The sequence below is a fragment of the Myripristis murdjan genome, chromosome 24 (genome assembly GCF_902150065.1).
Source record: "Myripristis murdjan chromosome 24, fMyrMur1.1, whole genome shotgun sequence".
Taxonomy (NCBI): Eukaryota; Metazoa; Chordata; class Actinopteri; order Holocentriformes; family Holocentridae; genus Myripristis; species Myripristis murdjan.
Window position 1 is genome coordinate 28254703 of NC_044003.1, and position 18841 is coordinate 28273543.

At 40.3% G+C, this 18841-nt stretch overlaps 1 protein-coding gene across 3 annotated transcripts in view; it reads left to right on the forward strand.

Annotated features, from left to right (window-relative positions):
- Positions 1–18841, forward strand: part of ncoa1 (nuclear receptor coactivator 1) — a 92329-nt gene that overhangs the window by 41648 nt on the left and 31840 nt on the right. For all 3 annotated transcript variants that reach the window (XM_030046613.1, XM_030046611.1, XM_030046614.1), the window contains 4 exons: positions 7070–7175; positions 11204–11370; positions 16527–16633; positions 17712–17889. In XM_030046613.1, the coding sequence (XP_029902473.1) occupies positions 7087–7175; positions 11204–11370; positions 16527–16633; positions 17712–17889 (541 nt within the window). In that variant the 5' untranslated portion in view covers positions 7070–7086. The remainder of the gene's footprint in view (positions 1–7069; positions 7176–11203; positions 11371–16526; positions 16634–17711; positions 17890–18841) is intronic.

Consider the following 18841-nt stretch of genomic DNA (forward strand, 5'->3'; position numbering starts at 1 on the left):
ATTGCTCAGCTTTCAAAGAATGGGATAGTTGTACTGAATGTAACCCATTCGGGTGCCTCATAATGAACGGAGATCACGCTTGTTGCTGTGTTGTTGTGCATTAGTCTGTTTGACATTATTTCCTTGCACGATGATTTCCTCGCAACACAACTGTCCACATCAAGGACACAGCACCCATGGGGGATACAACTTGTGGCACAAGTGGCCCACTTGGCTCTTAGGATTGTGCTCGTTTACTCATTAAGCTCGTTTGCTCAGGTCACTTGTTCATCCTATTGAACCATTCAGCCAGACGCTAACTGAATCACTGTTCCTGTCTGCAAAACTCTTTTTGCTCATGTCTTTGATTTTGTCTGTTTAGATTATCCAGATTTGCAGTTGGATAAAATCAAACTGTTTTGATCTTTTTTTCTGGTTATTGCCTGATAATTTTTCTTGAACCTCTTTGCTCATTTCTTGCTAATTTTTTGGGGGTATTCTTGCTAATTTGCTCATCACCTTTTCATCACCCTCCCCTTTTCGTCTGAACGTCTGAGGCTGTATTCAGAAGCCTATCACAGGCATTTGGAGCTTAGATCATAGCTCAATATGATGATTAGATCAGATCGTCAACACTTTGATTATTGGTTGCCATGTGATATTTCAAATCTCAGACTTAGCTAAGCGCCATTTAACACGAGCACTGATTGGAAATATTCAGTGTGCAAAACACGGAGAACATCTTAAGCTTTCACCTGGGCTTAACTGGTCAGCCAAATTTATGGAAGGAGCAGATGTTCCTAATAGCTTGTATTTGTAATCCTTGGCCAGTTGAACACATGATCAAAACACATGAGGTTATATGAGGACGTTCCAACAGCTACACACACATACGGACACACACGCACACACAGATTACGATGCACACTAATGATTTTAATCACTGGTGGCATGACGATGCAGTGCATGCTTTAGTCATTGTAGAGGCTGGGCTGCACCGAGCACCAGCCTGTCCATCTGCCCAGCTCACACAGCTCCCATCTGCATGCATGTGTGTGACCTACACATATTTGAAACCCGCTTATTCCTATTAAGGGTGACATGGACTTGGAGCCTTTCCTAGCATGCACTGTTTCCAGGTCCCCAGTCGACTGCAGCACTAACATATCCGACAGACAGGCGCACTTACACTCACATCGACTGGTATGAGCAGTTCAGCATCGCCCATCCACCTGGCTTGCATGTCTTTAGACTGTAGGAGGAAACCCACACGAACACAGGGAGACCTTCCGGCTGTGAGGTCACACTGCTAACCTTGTGTTACCCTGCCAAATTCAGATTGATGCCGTTCAAATACAAGTTCTGCTGGCACTCGTCATTTCCATTGATACGCCTCACTCGTCTCACACATTCATTTTAGTTGGAAAGGTGAATAAGAGGAGAAATTGTAGAAATGACGCAGCGACAAGGTTCAGTGAAAAGGCCCTGCATCCCCTCACTGCAGCCGAGTGCCATTTTTGCTATGGGCAAAGCACATTATTACAGATATGCCATTTATTATGCAATCAATTGGCATTTGTTAAATCATATTAAAGGGGTAGTCCAACCATTTTGAAAACCGTTTCTTTTTGTTTTTGTTTTTGTTTTGTTTTTTAATTTAATATGATCTCACTTCTACCCTCGCTCTTGTGTAGGACAGCAGCGGTGCATTACTAACGGCCACAAGCCTCTGAAATTATTAAATAAAGTTAGAGTTTGATGATGTGCTGCAATATTTTTACAGGCATCTGCATCTTAGTTTCTGGAAATTAAAATGCTGCTTCTGTGCACGCCAGACAAACCAGCAACAACAAAACATGTCACTTCTTGTGTACCCGAGGATTTTTCACAGATGACATCTACCAGACACCGAGTGTTTAGAGTTCATTTGCAAAAACTGGTGAATGCCAGTGCTAAAGAAAAATTAACTTTGTTTTGCATGTAATGCTTGATAGCATACATTTTCTGAATCCAAAATCCAAAAAATTGTCACAAAAGCCAATGTCCTCTGTGTGTTAGCCCATTGGTTTTTCAGTCCTTCTCATGTTCTGGACCACCAGGTTGATAAGCCATGGACCCCCATTTGAAGTGATTTTTGGTTGGCTGCAATCAGCCACCTTTCGCAAGCCTTAAAGCACGAGAAAGTTGATGTTAAAGAAATGTAGTTTAGAGTTTGCTTGTAATTTTTAAAAAGTACCCAATTTTTCTGTATTGTATGTTTTTTGAACTAATATTGATGGTGATTTCTTGCTGATTTGGTAATTACCTTTTCTCCCATGGTTTTGAATGAAATCAAATGAATTTGCACAGGGTTAAGTCGTTTATGTCATACTTGAACACCGATCAGTTGTGGTGAGATTAAAGCAGAAAGAATAAAATGAACCCCCATGAATTTTCTGTATGGTAACAATTTGTAGTGAATTAAAATACAGCGAAATTGGATGGAGTGTGGATTTTGATTGGTTTTACCTGGAAAAAAAAAGATGTATTGAAATGAATACAGTTGGCGATAGGTGTTTTCACAAACAGACTGTGTAGATGTAAAAGCTTCTTTGAACAGGCTGTAGGTTGAATCATCGTTCTGTTATAATAATCAAATAAAACTGACATTTATTTGTATAAAAATGTCACTGATTATTACATTCATACAATTTAGTCTTTATTCCCAGTAGTGCCCTGTCCTTCATTCTCCTACAGCTTATAGTACTCACATATCCACTCACACACCGACATTCGCTCCCTCGCTCACACACGCACACAAACTCTGGCCCTGTTTCTTGGAGTGCATGACGAACTTGTTCTGTCTTGTTTTACTGTTCTTATTTTTATCTCTTTTAATCCATCCTTTGTTTTCTGCAAAGCACTTTGTGACAAATGCGTTTGTTCTATAAATAAACTTGACGTGACTGGCGGAGCAGCATAATTGGGGCTAAGTTCGGTCAATATTCTGTTATGTATGTCTGCTGTTTGGCTATAAAAAATGTGCTATTGCTAGGAAGAGGAGTTCCATGTGGTCCAAAGCCAAAAGCGATTTCATTGACTGCAGTCTTCAGCTGTTATTTAAGCATATCATAAAGCAGTGAGTCTCTGAAAATCTACACCTATTGCTATTTTTATTGATGCTCTAATGATGTGCAACAGTATTCTTCCTGCTCACTGTTGTGGATAGATCTTTTTTTAAGTGCTGTTTGTCAGTGGAGCGGGGAGGGGCGGTGCAGCACAGGGGTGAATTGAGGTAAAATGCAAACAAGGCTAGTCAGGAAGGATTAGCATCCTGTGAGCAGCGTGGCCTTGCAGCAGCTCCAGCGTTGTGACAATAGCAGCTTGTTTTTGCTGGTTGCCCCCGGATTTTAGGTGTGTGTGTGTTTGTGTGTATGCGCCCCCATTCATACCTCACAAATTTCCAGTGAGCACATACTGCAAAGCAGCTGTACAGTTACAGAGACCTGTGGACGGCTGTCTGTATTTGTGCAGTGTTTCCAGCCTTGTCGGGATGTCTGTGCCTTTGGGTCCTGGAAAAATTACTCCAGTAAATTTTAAAAAATGACTAAAATGTCTTAAAACCAAAAAGTGCAGTTGTTTGTTTGTTGGTTCTCCCCACCCCCTATTTTTACTCTTAGATTATTATAGAACAGTGTTAGTGGTACAGTATTCATTCTGCCTACCTTAACACAATATGACTTCATCTTCCTTCAAAAAGTAAAGTTCACCACTTTACTCCAAGGCAACATATTGAAATCTGTTAGATGGATTACCTTGAAATTAATAGAAATTATTGGTAATGACTATATAACTTTTCCTCTAGTGCCACCCTCAGGCAAAACTTTGGCTTCTATGTAATATCTCGACATTTAGTACCATAAAAGTAGGTTATTATAACATTTTGTGAGCACTTCTATGCTCCCCAGAGGATGAGCCCTGTCACTCTGAATGTCCTCGGGACTTTTCATCTAATGCCACTCTCAAATGTCAAGTTTGATTTCAAAATCTGTTGTGAAGATTCTCATAAAATTTGGTCACCAAAGCATGAAACCCAGAGCATTTTTGGTGACCCCATGATCTTTCTTCTAGCTCCACCCTCAGGCCAAAATGTCAACTTTTACATTGTCCAGTAGAATAGATCAAAAAAGGGCCATTTTGTCCAGTTAGTCATGTCATCAGGTCATTGGGATTTTTCAGAGTGCCAAGATTTCCATGAAATCTGCTCTACCCAGAGGATGCACCCAGTCAAATTAAGTGACCTCATGGCGTTTCCTGTAGCGTCACCCTCAGGCCAAACGTTTGGCTCTATTCAACACACAAGTGTAGTGGGTGGACTTGTGTTTCTCAGATAAGGAACCTTGTTGATTTTCCTCTGAGGTATCAGTGGGTTGTTTGTTTAGTTTGTAAATTAGTCCTAAACTTAATTAGAGGTTGCAACAAAAAAATATCTAAATAATATTAAACTTAGCTTTCTGAAACCTGCAGTTAGCCTTTTACTCCTTTCTACTTGCAGTGCGCTCCCATTTGTCCTTTTAGTCTCTGTCACCCTTTAGGATTGCCTCACACACAACAGTGTTTCCTGTTGCCATGGCTACCCAGCTGATGCAGAGCAGTATAGTCTGTAGACTTTGCAGATAGGGGAAGACACAGCCTTGAATCCACTGAGAGGGACACAGAATGAAGGTTGGAGACTTATGTTTCCATCCAGCCATCAAGTGAACTGTTAAAGAGCACCCAGGTCATTTCCACTTAAGTCGTTAATTTTGTTTTGTTTTGTTTTTTGTTTTTTGTCTTGTTTTGTTTTGTATGAAGTGTCTTGAGGCTGCAGTTGGTTGGGAATTTTTATTAATGAACAGAGTTTAATCAGGAAATTAAGTTTTAAAACTCAAGTGATCATTGTCAATGCTATATTGAGCCATGAGTCAGCAAAATAGTCCTTATTTGAGTACTATCAATCAGACTACCCAAAGCATGTCTGAACTACTGGAGCTTTCCATTCACCTTCTGCACCATGTAACGTGACTTCTTATTGCCTGTGTGCTTCCTGTCAGCTACTGCTTTGTCGCTACCAAGCCACACCGCTCCTCACTACTCAGATCATTTCAAAACATGAAAAAACACTATTTACAGATGTCTCGGTAGCAGATTGTCTTGAATTTATCCTGGTTCAGAGTACAGTGGAAGGCTCCATGTAACAATGACAGTTTTTTGTGCCCATGCACGGTATGGGTCAGCAGTTGCTCATCAGAGTTGTGTGTCTTTACTGAGCCAAACTGATTAGAAAGACAGAGCTTGAAACATGATATTGCTAACCCCTTTATATTCACCTGTATATGTTGTTATACTAAGCTAGAGATATTCAGATTGGAGTATAATAGCCAGTTTGATTGGCTTATACTCAGTGGTGTCTTGCTGTGTGGCTAAGTTTGTTCAAACCAACAAAACGTTTAATTTTAATTAAAATTCTGTTGGAGATCCCGAGTTTTCCAAAGATTTGAAATATGTCCCGCTGAATGCCGGGGAAATGTGTATAGAAAAGCTCAAGGCATGTAGTTATGTTCTGTATGTTGTAATTCTGCAGCCATAAAACAATGGCATCCTTGGCTTTGAGTGTTTCACGCAATATAATATAGTTGAATTTGAGCTGTAGAGATACAAAGCTGTGATGTGAAACAGTGAGACCTAACATCCCAACATGAGTGATAGTACAGTGTGTGCAAGTCCATTTAACTCGTAAACAGACAGAGTTTTCACTTTCACTATGTCTGCATTGTTGACTGTCATGTTGACTGCACATGTTGCAGCGGTATGCAGTGTCTCTGTTCAAAATCTATTTGGGCCCTTTAGTTAAAACCCTCCTATGGCTTAGCTTGCTTTTGAGATTAAATAATAGACATCAGAAATTGTGTTCCAGCAATAAAATTAATTGGATACCTTAAAAAGATCTTCAGTAATTGTGTTGCCATAAGTCAAACATGAGATTAGGGATACTGAAATGTCTGTTTAAGTACAGCTGACTGCCCATTCAATTTTACTCTATGTTTAGTAAACACCATGGACACATTAAAAAACATAGTAAATGCTGGCGCAATGTGTTATTCACATTAGAACATTAGACGCATTACATTTCTCTGTCAGGGAGTGTAATACATTTAAATATTTGGTAGATTTTAACACTTTGATTTGTTTTCAACGAAGACCGTTTTCACAGTGTGTCTCACAGGATCTAATAACATGTTATTATAATTGACAGTCATTATGTTTTAATCCATTTGTGCTTGTTTTGTACATTAAGTACAGATGGCAGTGTCAAAACCACCCCAAACGTAATGAAAACAATACTTGACAGATTTACTTATCAGTCAAAAATGAGTAAGACAAGTAGCAATTTTGTACCATGTGAAAATTTAAAAAAACAAATCAAACAATCTGGGAAAAAAACGAGTGCTGCTGTGATGACTCAGTGTTGGAATAAATTTTCCGATTGAGTGTAAAAGTCAAAGGCATTTTCTGCAGAGTGCCGGGAATTGGCCGGAATAAAAAATTATTGTGAGTGATGACCACCTTGATGGTACTTTGTCCGACTCCATTATTTCACTCACGACAAAAGGCCAAAAGTTAAAAGACAGACTAATCCCTGCTGGCAAATACACTATGTCCCTCCCTCTGCAGATACTCCCAAATTTCAGAGGAAGCTTTCTCTGCAGATTTCTTGTGCCAGTTAGTCTTTTGATATTCTGCAATTTGGTCTAAATATAAATTGTTTGTTGGTGTTGCCATGTAGAAAAGCTTAATCATTTCCTTTTCTTCTTCATTGTGTTTGTGTACATGCCCATGTTGATGTTACCTGGTCAATACTTCAATCTTGTTTCCTGGGCTGATTTAACATAAACATAATACAGGTGTCCAAACAGTGTAAGTGACATTTTGAAAAGGAAAATATGACAAAAAAAAAAGGATCCTCATAATTCCCTTAGTCCCCTGTGTTGCTTTTTCTCTGCTGCTTACTTCTTGTTCTCCTGTTGTTTGGTGTCTATTAACCATGTGCCCGCCCCCTCCCTCCCACCAGGTGAGTTGCAGCTGAAGATGAGTGCAGTAGGGGAAAGCCCCCTGGACCCTGCCATGCCAGAGTCACGCAAGAGGAAGGGCTCACCATGCGACACGTCGGGGCAAAGGTAAAGACCAAACCATGCGGTCTGTTTGTGAGTCACAGAAGTGAAGTGAAACAAAGGTGGTCAGGGTTTGTGACACGGCGGGAGCGTTAGAAACATGACGCCGCTGGTTAAGGTTATGTTTACAAAAGTGTGGATTTTGTGTAAACATCACTGGACACTGTTAACTACTTCCTTCTGTTTAATAATTACAGAATCATATTGAATATAAGTATTGTGAATGGTATCTTGGGGACCTTGCTGAATACCATCCTAGTAAAGTCAAGTCAAGGTAACTTTATTATCCCCAATTGGGCAATTTGTTGTGCAGCCAGCAGAGAGAACCATACATACATGGACATACAACTCATCAAGACAGTGGACATGATAAATAAATACAACATAAAGAAAAAAAAGAAAGAAAAGAAAAAGAAAGAAAAGAAAAAGGAAAAAAAAAATACAATAAAACCAATGCAAACCAATGAACCGTACTAGTTAAAAAACAGTCATGTGATAGTGTTTAAAAAACTAGTGACAGTGGGTATAAAAGAGTTCTTGTTCTATTTTAAAGGTGTTTTCATTTGAGCTCTCTGTTAAAACAAACAATGAAGCCTCATTCTCACCTCAGAAATAAGAAGGCTGGGCAACACATTGATATATTACATTGATATGGTGATACAAGGCTCCATATTATCTGAGATTTTGGATGTTGGAATATTGTGATATTTCATAATTGCCCAGTTGCATGAAGCATATTAATAAAGTATTTTCCCTAGTAGTTTGCACCTTGCACACACACTGACACTGTGTGAAATCCTCTTGTTACTGGGATAACAGCTGTCTGGAAAACATGGACTAAGTGAAATCAGCTCTAACCCATATAATGAATGGTCTGCCTGTAATGCTGATTATTTTTAACCAGAACATACCAGCCAAGACGTCGTTGCTAGTTCAGTGACGTTACAGTGACGTCAGCCCCGTGGCGACACAGGTGAATTGGGAATAGATCAACGCTTTGCCGCTGCTGAATCCCATGTCAATTAGAAGAAAAGTTGGAAGAATAAGAACAAAACGACTCACAGCAGATTGTCTGGCTCAGATGTGGTTGTGCACACTTGGCTCACAGGGCTGCTCCCCTCCTGGTAGACAAATCACATCTTCACATTCATCCAAAGCTGCCTTTGGACATTTTTTGATTTTAGCAGAGGGGAATAAGAAAAATCTACCCTGGCTACCTCGATATTTAACCTTGCAGGCTTGTCAAAAACAACAATATTGTGACATTTTTACAACTTTCTTTCCTCCTTTAGCACCACAGTTGTCTACAGGGAAGTCAGGCCAATATTCACCAACATCCTGAGGCTGTTACCATGCCAGATGTACCATATTTCTGCTGAACTGTCAAAAAACAAGTATTTTACCTTTACTCGGGAAATTATTTAAGATGTTTTTTGCAACACTCTTACGCACAATCCCTAATAGGGATGGGCATTTCAGGCTAAAATACTACTAAATAATCAGGGAGAACTCTTTGACAGTTTTCACCCCTGCTGCCTCCAGACACACACAACATCTGCTTCAACAAAGCTGGTGAGAAGCTTTGGCCTGCTTACATCAAACTTACATCGTCTTATGACAAAGATAGACATTGATTGTTGATCTGTGGATGGAGCTCTCGTGTTACGACCAGGCACTGGTAAAAAACAGGATTTTTTTTTTTCCTTCCCCAAAAATCATGACCTATCCCTAATCCGTAGTTAAGGAAAAATAGCAGTGAAAGTGAAATCTTAGTGAAGTGAAAACTCTCCTTTACAATATAGGGATGCACTTTCTATTCATCAAAGATACCAAGATATTTGACGTTGTACGTACGTCAGTCGACAGTATCAGGTTGTTGGAGAAATCAGTGTGAACCACATAAATGTTGCAATCAAAACGTCGCCTCAGGCTGATTACCCCCAGTAATCAGGATACTGTCTTGCATGCAAATGTCCTCATGGACTTGGATCTGTCCTCAAAATCCACAGCTCCCCTCACTTCTGCCCCACTGCCCTCCACAAGCCCTGGGAGCAGAACTATTAAATGGCCACTTGTCACCACTACGAAACACAAGGCAAGCCGCTGGATGAGTGACAACATTGTGGAGAGGCCAACCTATGGCCCGGGCTGAATATTCACAGCCGGGTATCAGCCACTTGTGTTTTGAATGTGTTGAGTGGCCTTCTGAAACCTGGCTCCTGAGAGTGTTGTGTTATTGGGAGACCAGCTGCTACATCGAGGACAGAGAGATGATTTTAATTTTTTACGTCTCATTTTCTCATTCTCATTTTCAAGTTTCAGGTAACATTGTACTAATTTTCTGGAAATTATTTCACTAATTCACTTTATCTTGTCAATTAGGCATCTTTGATCTGACGTTTGAAACATATAATTTAAATAATAACTTTCTTGTAAAAAATGTTTTTTGTTTTTTTTTTGCTAATTTTCTGATAATTTTATTGTGATTTTTTTTTTCTTTCTCTTTATGCAATTTTTTTAATAATGCTCTGGTAATTTGCTAATCAACTTTTTTCCTTTTTTTTTTTTTTTTTTTTTTTTTAGATATATCAAGCGAATTTGCACATGTTCAAGAATAGAATTAGGCTTAGGTCAGGGCAGCGTTGAAGAAGAGGTGTGTAGTGGTGAGGGTGGGGGAATGAATGTAGTCAGTGCAGGCCTTCACAAGTAGCGTGTGTGTGAGAGTAAGGTCTCCTCCTCCAGGCCCAGGAGCTGATGTAAGCTGATGTAACAGCCCAGCTAGCAGTTCCTACAGCAACCGAACACAGCCACTGATCTGCACATTCACACACACACTGTCCGTCACCCACACTCTCTCTCTCCCTCTCCCTCTCTGTTTCTCTCCCTCCGTCACCACGCCTGTATATTCTGGCTGGCCAATGTGCTGACCTACTTTTGCTGTTGTCGTCTCCCATACACACACACACACACACACACACACACTCTTACACACACTTCTTTTTTCATGTTTACCACATGCCTTGCCATTAGTTGTTGGTCTGAAAATTTACTCTTTAGTCTTTCTGGAACTCCAGAGAATAAGGTTAGGCACAGGCGTCTGTGGGGATGGACGTGAAGTCGACTTAAATGAAAGCCTGATACCAGTTTCCAGATGTTTTGCTCTTTTTTTGCTGATATTCAGTGCCTTTAGTTTTGACTACCTTCATTTCTAGATATAAAATTGATTAAAAATGTTTGATTTGGACTGACTGGACTGAAAAACAGTACACAAATACAAACTGATTTTGTTTTTTTTCCATCTCACTGCAGACTTATTTGTGTAAATTGATTTAAATTAGAACTTGTGGGTAGAACTGTGCAGTATATTAATACTATAATTGGGAGAAGAGGGCAACAATAGTTCAGTTACAATGAAAGGGTCATTATTGTAGGTCTCTTTCCACCACACAGTGTACAGCTAGCCTGTTTTTGTTTCCTGGTTTGAAATTTTAAATTTCTTTATCCGCTCAATGATAAGCTCCTTCTCTGCCCACCACTCACCCCTGGCCACTTCATCTTCACTGTAAGCTGCTCTGAAAGTGCAGATTCTGCATTTAAACATATCCAAATTTCAGATCAGTGCTTCATAAATCAGCAACAACAGGAAAAAAAAAACACTTGTTCAAAGCTTACCTTGTAGCTGAAAGGCTAATTGGAGCTCAGGGATAAAGTAATTCAGTTCATCCAAAAGGAGCCTTACCCAGTCAAATATGTCCCTTGTGTCCAATGTTTTTTTGTTGTTTTTTTTTACTTTAAATTTCTACAGGTGATCTGGGGGAGTGACTTTGTGTGCCTACAAATAGACTTTGTGCTCTCAACACCCTCTAGTGGTCAGAAAATCTTATAATGCTGCTTTTTACAAAATAGGGCCAAATGCAAGTGATTGTATTTTATTGGACAGAATGTGAATCTCATGGCTGTGTACATATGTGTGCGTGTGTGTGTGTGTGTGTGTGTGTGTGTGTGTGTGTGTGTGTGTGTGTGTGTGGGTACAGTGTGGAGAAGCGAAGGCGGGAGCTGGAGTGCCGCTACATTGAGGAGCTGGCTGAGCTGCTGTCATCCAACATGAGCGACATCGCCAGTCTCAATGTCAAGCCAGACAAGTGCCACATCCTCAAGAGCACCGTGGACCAGATCCAGCAGATCAAACGCCGTGAGCAGGGTGAGGGAACACAAACACACACACACACACACACAGGGCTGAGTTTTGAGAAGCATAACATAGGTAATCTTCCCCAGCAGACTCGCTGCTCACTGTGATAGTGTCACATTTCATTACACACCTTCCTTAACCTTTCCATGGCTGTCAGTCAGGACGCTCGTCACTAATCACACACATTCAGAAGGCACTCTTACAGATTGTTTGGTTTCTAGGTCAATCAGTCAGTTATTTGGCCAGCATGCTGTTTGCCATGAAACGATCAAATCTCTGCATACAGATTGATGTGGAGTGATTTCACGTTGAATCGCCGGGCACAACACCCACCATCTCAGATTGCCCTGAAAGGGATGACATATTTAGAAACCATCAGTATAACCAAGTGAACCCAAATTGGACATTTTAAGTGTGTAGGATGCATTCTCTGTACATTTGCTGATGGGTAGTTTTCTCTGTACCAGTTGATCCTTTGAAACCTGAGCAAATTCACTTGATTTCTTTCATAAACATAGAGGGAATAGACAATTAACAAATGAGCAAGAAATTACTGGAACATTGGTAAAATAGTAGCAAAAAATGCAAGAAAATTACCAGAAGGTCCATTTTATGTGATAGAATATAATTGATTGATATAATTGATTTAATTGCATGAAACAACACTATAATTTGTTGTGGCTTTTGTTTGCAGGGTGTGAAGAAATAAACATGCATAGGCTAAAAAGCATAAATAAAGAAAACCACTTTATATTCAATATTGTTCTACAATTCCACTAGGACGATCTAAAAAAATTGAAATGAACTGAACTTTAAACTAGTTCAAAATTGAAATGGTGAATTATGAACGTGAACTATTCATATTTATACTGTGTGAACTGAACTTTGAACTAGTTCATGAGAACTATGAACTTGCACAACACTGTTGAAACCTGAGCAAATTCACTTGATTTCTTTCATAAACATAGAGGGAATAGACAATTAACAAATTAGCAAGAAATTACTGGAACATTGGTAAAATAGTAGCAAAAAATGCAAGAAAATTACCAGAAGGTCTGCAAAAAAATTACCTGAAAATTTGCACCAAAAAAGTTAAAAAACATTACAAGAATACTATTTTATCCAAATTGTATATTTAAATGTCATGTCAGGGATGCTTGGTCAGTGTCATTTTTCACATGTTTAAATGTTTTCACAAGCACTTAATCCTTTGAAAGCCTTGATTTCTTTCAAAAACATGGTGAAAAGGCAAACCAGGAAAAAATGACCCAAAAATGAGCAAGTAATCAGTAAAATATTCACAAAAAAATTTGAAAAAGGGAAATCCCGCCCCAGAAAATTAGTAAAACATTATTATAAAACTAGCAGCCAAAATGATAGTTAAAAAAATAAATAAAACAATTTATATTTATAATTATTGTGAACATATTTAAAATAATAATAACAGGTTCTGCATTTCAAAAAAAAAAATACATATGTGAGGTTTGATCCACCAGACAGTGCTGTTCCTGTTATTCGTCAAACAAAAAGTATATAGAAGAAAAATCTGTGTTCTCAGTGGTCATTTCAGTCTTCACCTTTAAGTGACACAGTCTCTTATCACACCCTTGACTGATTTGACAATACACTTCTGAACTTGAACCTCACAAACCAGGAAGTATGTAAGTGTTAAAAGGAAGGGTGGCAAACAACTCTGACCCACTTTGAACACAAACACAAACACACACACACACACACACACACACTCAAGCTCTGTTTCTCTCTACTCTGTGGTAGCCACCATTGTGGCGTGGAGGCCAAACACTGGCCAGTTCTCAGTCGGCATGCCCTGGAAGACTGTATCGAGTCCTTTTCCTCCACATCAGGAGAGTCAATATTTGACGTTCATCACACTTTAATCTTGTTGAGTATTTATTTCTATGAAGAAAGGCCTGTTAGTCTGTTGCTTGATATGTGCATAAGAACCTGTCCTTGTGTCAAGAATCTGTCCTCTCTTCGGTGCCTGTGTGTACACAGTACACATGATTTAGTAAATGGCAAAGTGGTAGCAGGGAGTAGCACAGGTGTGCGAACCAGCGCCGAAAATGTAGTATTTTCCACAACCGGTACTTTATTTTGTTGTGTTTTGTGCTGTTTTGTATCATCAGATTGCATAAAATGCACACTTAAGGGAAAAAAGGAAAAAACATGTTTATTTGATTTGAGGTGCTTCCTGGGTTCCTTTAAGGGCTCCAGGGGGCTTTTAAGGTTGCCCCAGTGAAATAAGGAGTTGTTTAATTTCTCTATTATATAATGCACTAAAAATAATCACAGTCAGAGAATAAGTATAACAATGCATGTTGTTTTCGCTCCAAATGCAGTGTAGACAGTTTCTACAATCCAGAACAAAAAAAAATGCTGTAAAATATAGCTGGAAAGAGCAGGAAAAGTGGATCAAAGGAATCCAGTTACACTTGCAGTACTGAAGAGAACAATTTATCCTTAAAACTGACACGTTTCAGCACATGGCCCTTGATCGGGGCTCCGCTCAAGACCTGAAAACATGTGAGAATGCCTGTGGTACAGTAGTGATAGGAAATAAGACATAGGAAGAATGCAGGAAGAAGAAACCGTGCTATGCTAGTATTTACTCTTTGTCTTTCTCCATTCTGTTTCACTCCAGACGCATGGCCACATGCTGCCCCACAAAGTGTGCCATTTGCCCTATATCAGCCACATTTAAATTAGATAAGGGACTGTGTGTGTGCGTGTGTGTGTGCGTGTGTGTGCGTGCGTGCGTGCGTGCGTGCGTGCGTGCGTGCGTGCGTGCGTGCGTGCGTGCGTGCGTGCGTGCGTGCGTGCGTGCGTGTGTGTGTGTGTGTGAGAGAGAGAGAGAGATCAAGGGAGAGAGAGAGAGAGGGTAATAGAGTTAGGTGCATTTGATTTGTGGTCAGATATTATAGTGGTGCTTGTGTTGTGCAGCATTTCCCACTGATCACTGCACAAATCGCGGGCCATTATATTGATTGTAGTGAAGTGAATATGATAGAATTTCAGCAGCTATGTCTGCAAATATGATCGAATCTTTATCATATAAATGTGCCAAACATGTCCTCACATATATCAGTTAATTAGCACTTCAGTCTGGGCACTGCCCCTACATTACAACCTTCATAGCTGTTTTCCACCAGGACAGGTCTGGTTCTTGAACAGGTGTAGTTTGGAGAGGAACTGTTGTGATGGAGGAGTCGTCGGGTTGCTGGTCGCTGACTCCAGCATTGCTGCGTCTGAATTCAGCCCCAGTCTGTTGGTTTGCTGAGTTCATAATGCTCCTCCATCCACCATTTTTACTGGTTTCTTTTTGGAGTCTGTACTCTATACACCCGTGTTCATATGACCCGAGCCATCTCCAACTCTTCAACAGTTTCACCATACAATTTACCTTGTCTAATACTCCCCCACCTCTTTTCCTGAAATTCAGATGTCCAAATTGAAAGCAATAGTTTGGTTCTTTGGCAGACCACTGCACGCTCTGATTTCTCCATCATCTCCATCTTTCCCTGTAGATTGATACATGTGTGCACTCTTGTTGTCGTCACAGTTCCCACTTCATGTCCCTCTGTTTTTTGGTTCTAGCTGGGAAACAACTTTTCTGCTTCCGAACCTTTTTTTTTTTTTTCTCGAAATGCTCACAACTGTTCAAAATGAGATCTTGTCCTTGTCCATGTAAAGTGGCTGGTCTATGAATATCATCATTGAGTGTTTTTCATAAAGCAAAGCTAATGCTGATTTTCTGTTCTGTTCCATCTGCGTTTCTGTAGGTGTCACTCTTTTCTCTCCTTCTTTCTTTCTTTCTTTTCTTTCTTTCTATTTTGATTGTTCAGCCATAGTGACTACCGCTGCTCTTGCTAACTACCCAGTTCTCCCTCTGTTTATTCCGAATAAATCAATGCTGCTGCTGCTGGGCATGTGAACCGCATCACTTCCTGTGCACTGCAGGGCTTTTCCTAGAAAAGATCCTTCTTGACACCGGGTATTAAGAGCAGCAAATGTAGAAGCTTTCATGAACTGGCAACAGGCTGAATCACTACTGTGTTTTATCAATCGCTGCTTAGAATGTAAATGAAATAAACAGAAAAACATGCTGAGTTCCTGATAACGATCTGGTTTAAGTACGAAAGGTCACGGCAAAGTCGTGCATTTTTACCTTGGGTTAAAGATGAGAGCTCTAAAACAGTAAGCGTGCTCTCCTTTATCAACAGTCTTTTGAGGCTCGAAGCCAGAGTAGTGGAGTGAAGGCCACATCGAGCCCTATCTCTCCCCTCTCTCTGCCCTGTGTGTGTTTTTGTTCTCAGCTTATGGAAAAGAGCAGGGCGTGCAACAGAGCAGCCAATAGCCAAGCAACCTGGCCCCCTGACCTTGTGTAAGAGGGCCTCTCTCTCTCCCTCTCCCTCTCCCTCTCTCTCTCTCTCTCTCTCTCTCTCTCTCTCTCTCTCTCTCTCTCTCTCTGACTCTCTCTAGTACTAGAAAATAGTGCATAGCCATGAATATTTATTAAACCCAAAAAAAGTTGTAAATGGAGCACATGCTGTTATGTTATACGAATGATTCACAAGCCTTTGCAGCCTGTGAGAACGTGTGTTCCCCTCTGTACCTGCGAGTGCCCTAATTCCCTCTTACCCTTTGTCCTTTCTCTCTCTCTCTCCCTCTCTCTCTCTCTCTCTCTCTCTTTCTCATCCCATCTGACCCTGTTTCCCCTTTCAAGACCCCCTGCACGCCCCCATCACCCCCTTCCCTCTCTCTTTCATCTGCCGTTTCTCACATAGGAAGGGCTAGACTCAGGTTCCCATCTAAACCAATGTTTCTCAAACTGGGGTTCAGGGATATCCTGGAGTCCTTGATGGAGTTCCAGTGGGTCTGTAGGGAAATTAGGGCCATTTTAGTTGTATTTATATTTAATTCACTAGAAACGGTTCAGCTTGTAATCCTGCGTTTCACTCTCACCACTGTTATCTCCCCACATACCGTGGAAATGGTTCTGCCAGTCAATACTGAATCAATAGCTAAAATCAGCCCATATGGACTCCTGGATCAAAATCTGATTAAATGACTGTGTTCAGTCTGTGACTGTGTGTGGGTGTGTCTGTGTCTGTGTCTGTCTGACTGTATTCGTTTCCATCTGACAGAGAAAGCGGCCCTGCTGTCTCCAGATGACGAAGTGCAGAAGAGCGACATCTCCTCCAGTAGCCAGGGATTGGTGGAGAAAGAGGCTCTCGGGCCCATGCTGCTAGAGGTAACCAACACACACACGCACACACACACACACACACACACAGATATTTAACGTGTTTTCATAAGGTGGTGTGGGTCCTTGAAAAGTCTGAATTTAAGGCCTTGAGATGCCTTAGCATAGCATATCCACTCCTGCAGTAATCCTAAACAGGGTTAGCAGTATGTTATGCAACATGCATCCTTTTCCCACATAGGTGGACTTCATATTCCTGAAAATATCACTTTAATCATAGACTTATAGTCCAGTCATAAATAAGCTGGTTTTGTATCTTTCTATATCGTCAATTTGGCTGAATGTCGTCAATTTGGCTGAGACCTTAGGTTATATTACCGAAACTTCCTATCTTAAATTTTAAATCAAGCTACAGTGAGTCTAAGAAATAATTTTCACTATTTTGTCTTTCAGAAATAAATCCTAACAATCTTTAGGAATCCTATCTTACTTCATCCTATGTTACTTCAGAGAAGGAAATACTAAATACTCAGTCCCACACTGCTTATCTTTTATGTCAGTTACCTAGCAACACACACTACTTTTCTCAGCTTCCCTGACCTAAATGTTACTTAATAAACATTTTTTTTAATTTGTTTTCTCTCAAAGAAACCGTTTACTAGCTCATACTCTGCCTCTGACTAACAGGAACGGTTGGTTTAAGAACAACATTGCGCTAATGGAGCGAAAACAATGATGAGCTCTTGACTTCAAGACGGAGGAGTGTGACATGTTGTAGAGAAGGTTTTAAGATGTTCTTAGCGCAGGGGAGGAAGCTATATCTACTAATGAGCATTTTGTCATCAAATTGCAACACTTCATGTGGTCTGCCAGAAGCCGGAAAAACAATAAAAGAGTAGGCCTACGAGTTACAAGTTAGCGCATACTACCTGGTGTAAAAGTGAAACTGGACGCTTAAAGGTTATCCTAGATTTAGGAGGAGTTTTTTGTGTAATATGGCCCCTGCTTCCGCAGAATGAAAGCTCCATCAACACTGCTCTTATTACTCTGCTCTAATCAACACACCTCCTGTCTGCCCGCTCTTACTACTCCTCCCTCCATTCCTCTTCCTCTCTTGTTCGTCCAGGCCCTGGATGGCTTTTTCTTTGTTGTCAACCGAGAAGGTCGCATCGTCTTTGTCTCTGAGAACGTGACAGGTTACCTTGGATACACCCAGGAGGAGCTAATGACCTCCAGCGTCTACAGCATCCTGCATGTCGGAGACCACAACGAGTTTGTACGCAACCTGCTGCCCAAGAGCCTGGGTGAGTGTGATGGTGTGAGGCATAATGGGTATGTGTTTAGATTCCTTAGACAGAGGAACATGAGAGAATACTTCATGGGATGAGGGAATGAATATGCATGTATGGGTTCAACAAATACAGGGCCGATAACCATAATTTTAAACTGAAGCAAATATTTTTTACTGTCATGCAGTGTATTCATAAAGGATCATACAAGTGATTTTGAATGTTTGGCCTGTTTACTGCAATTTACTTTTACTGTGTAGCAAACCATTGGTGGAGGGGACGTTTTACTTCGCCAAATTTCATGTCATCAAAACACAACAGTGCTGCTGCTTTTTGGAAAACTAATGTGGGCAACTTTACTTTGTTGATGGAATACTGGTGTGAAGACAGTTTGAAGTCTTATTTTCAAATCGTAGTGGAATAAGTGGAATTGCTGGAACCAGTAGCTGGATAAAGGGTAGGAAAAACGATATCGGAGTTCTAAAATACACCTGCCTCTAAAATACACCTACTTGCTTTGAGAAACGATTAGTTTATATTTGTTGTTTAGTATTACACCATATTACACTAAATATGCAAAATCACAGGGATGGTCATTCAAATTTTACAGTTTTCTTACTAAAACAATCCATTGAAGAGGCAAAAAGCGCTCAGGTTTCGACAGCAAAATCAGAATATATTCCTTATTTTAACCAGCAACAGGTGACCTCACTGGTAAGCTAAATATACCTTTGAACTTGTGTGTTACTGTGCAGGTTATTTAAAACCATAGCTAATAAACTTTGCTCATGGAAGAATGCTTAGGCTGATGTGAATATCCATGGAACATGTTAGGACTAAAAGATATGCACAGCTGGACTGTGGCATTGGTCAGCAGGTAGGTTTGGCATTGAGCCAAGTAAGGTGATGGTGGGCCAGAACATATATGGCATAAAAACTGCTAATAGCCTACAATAGGACTGTTTTC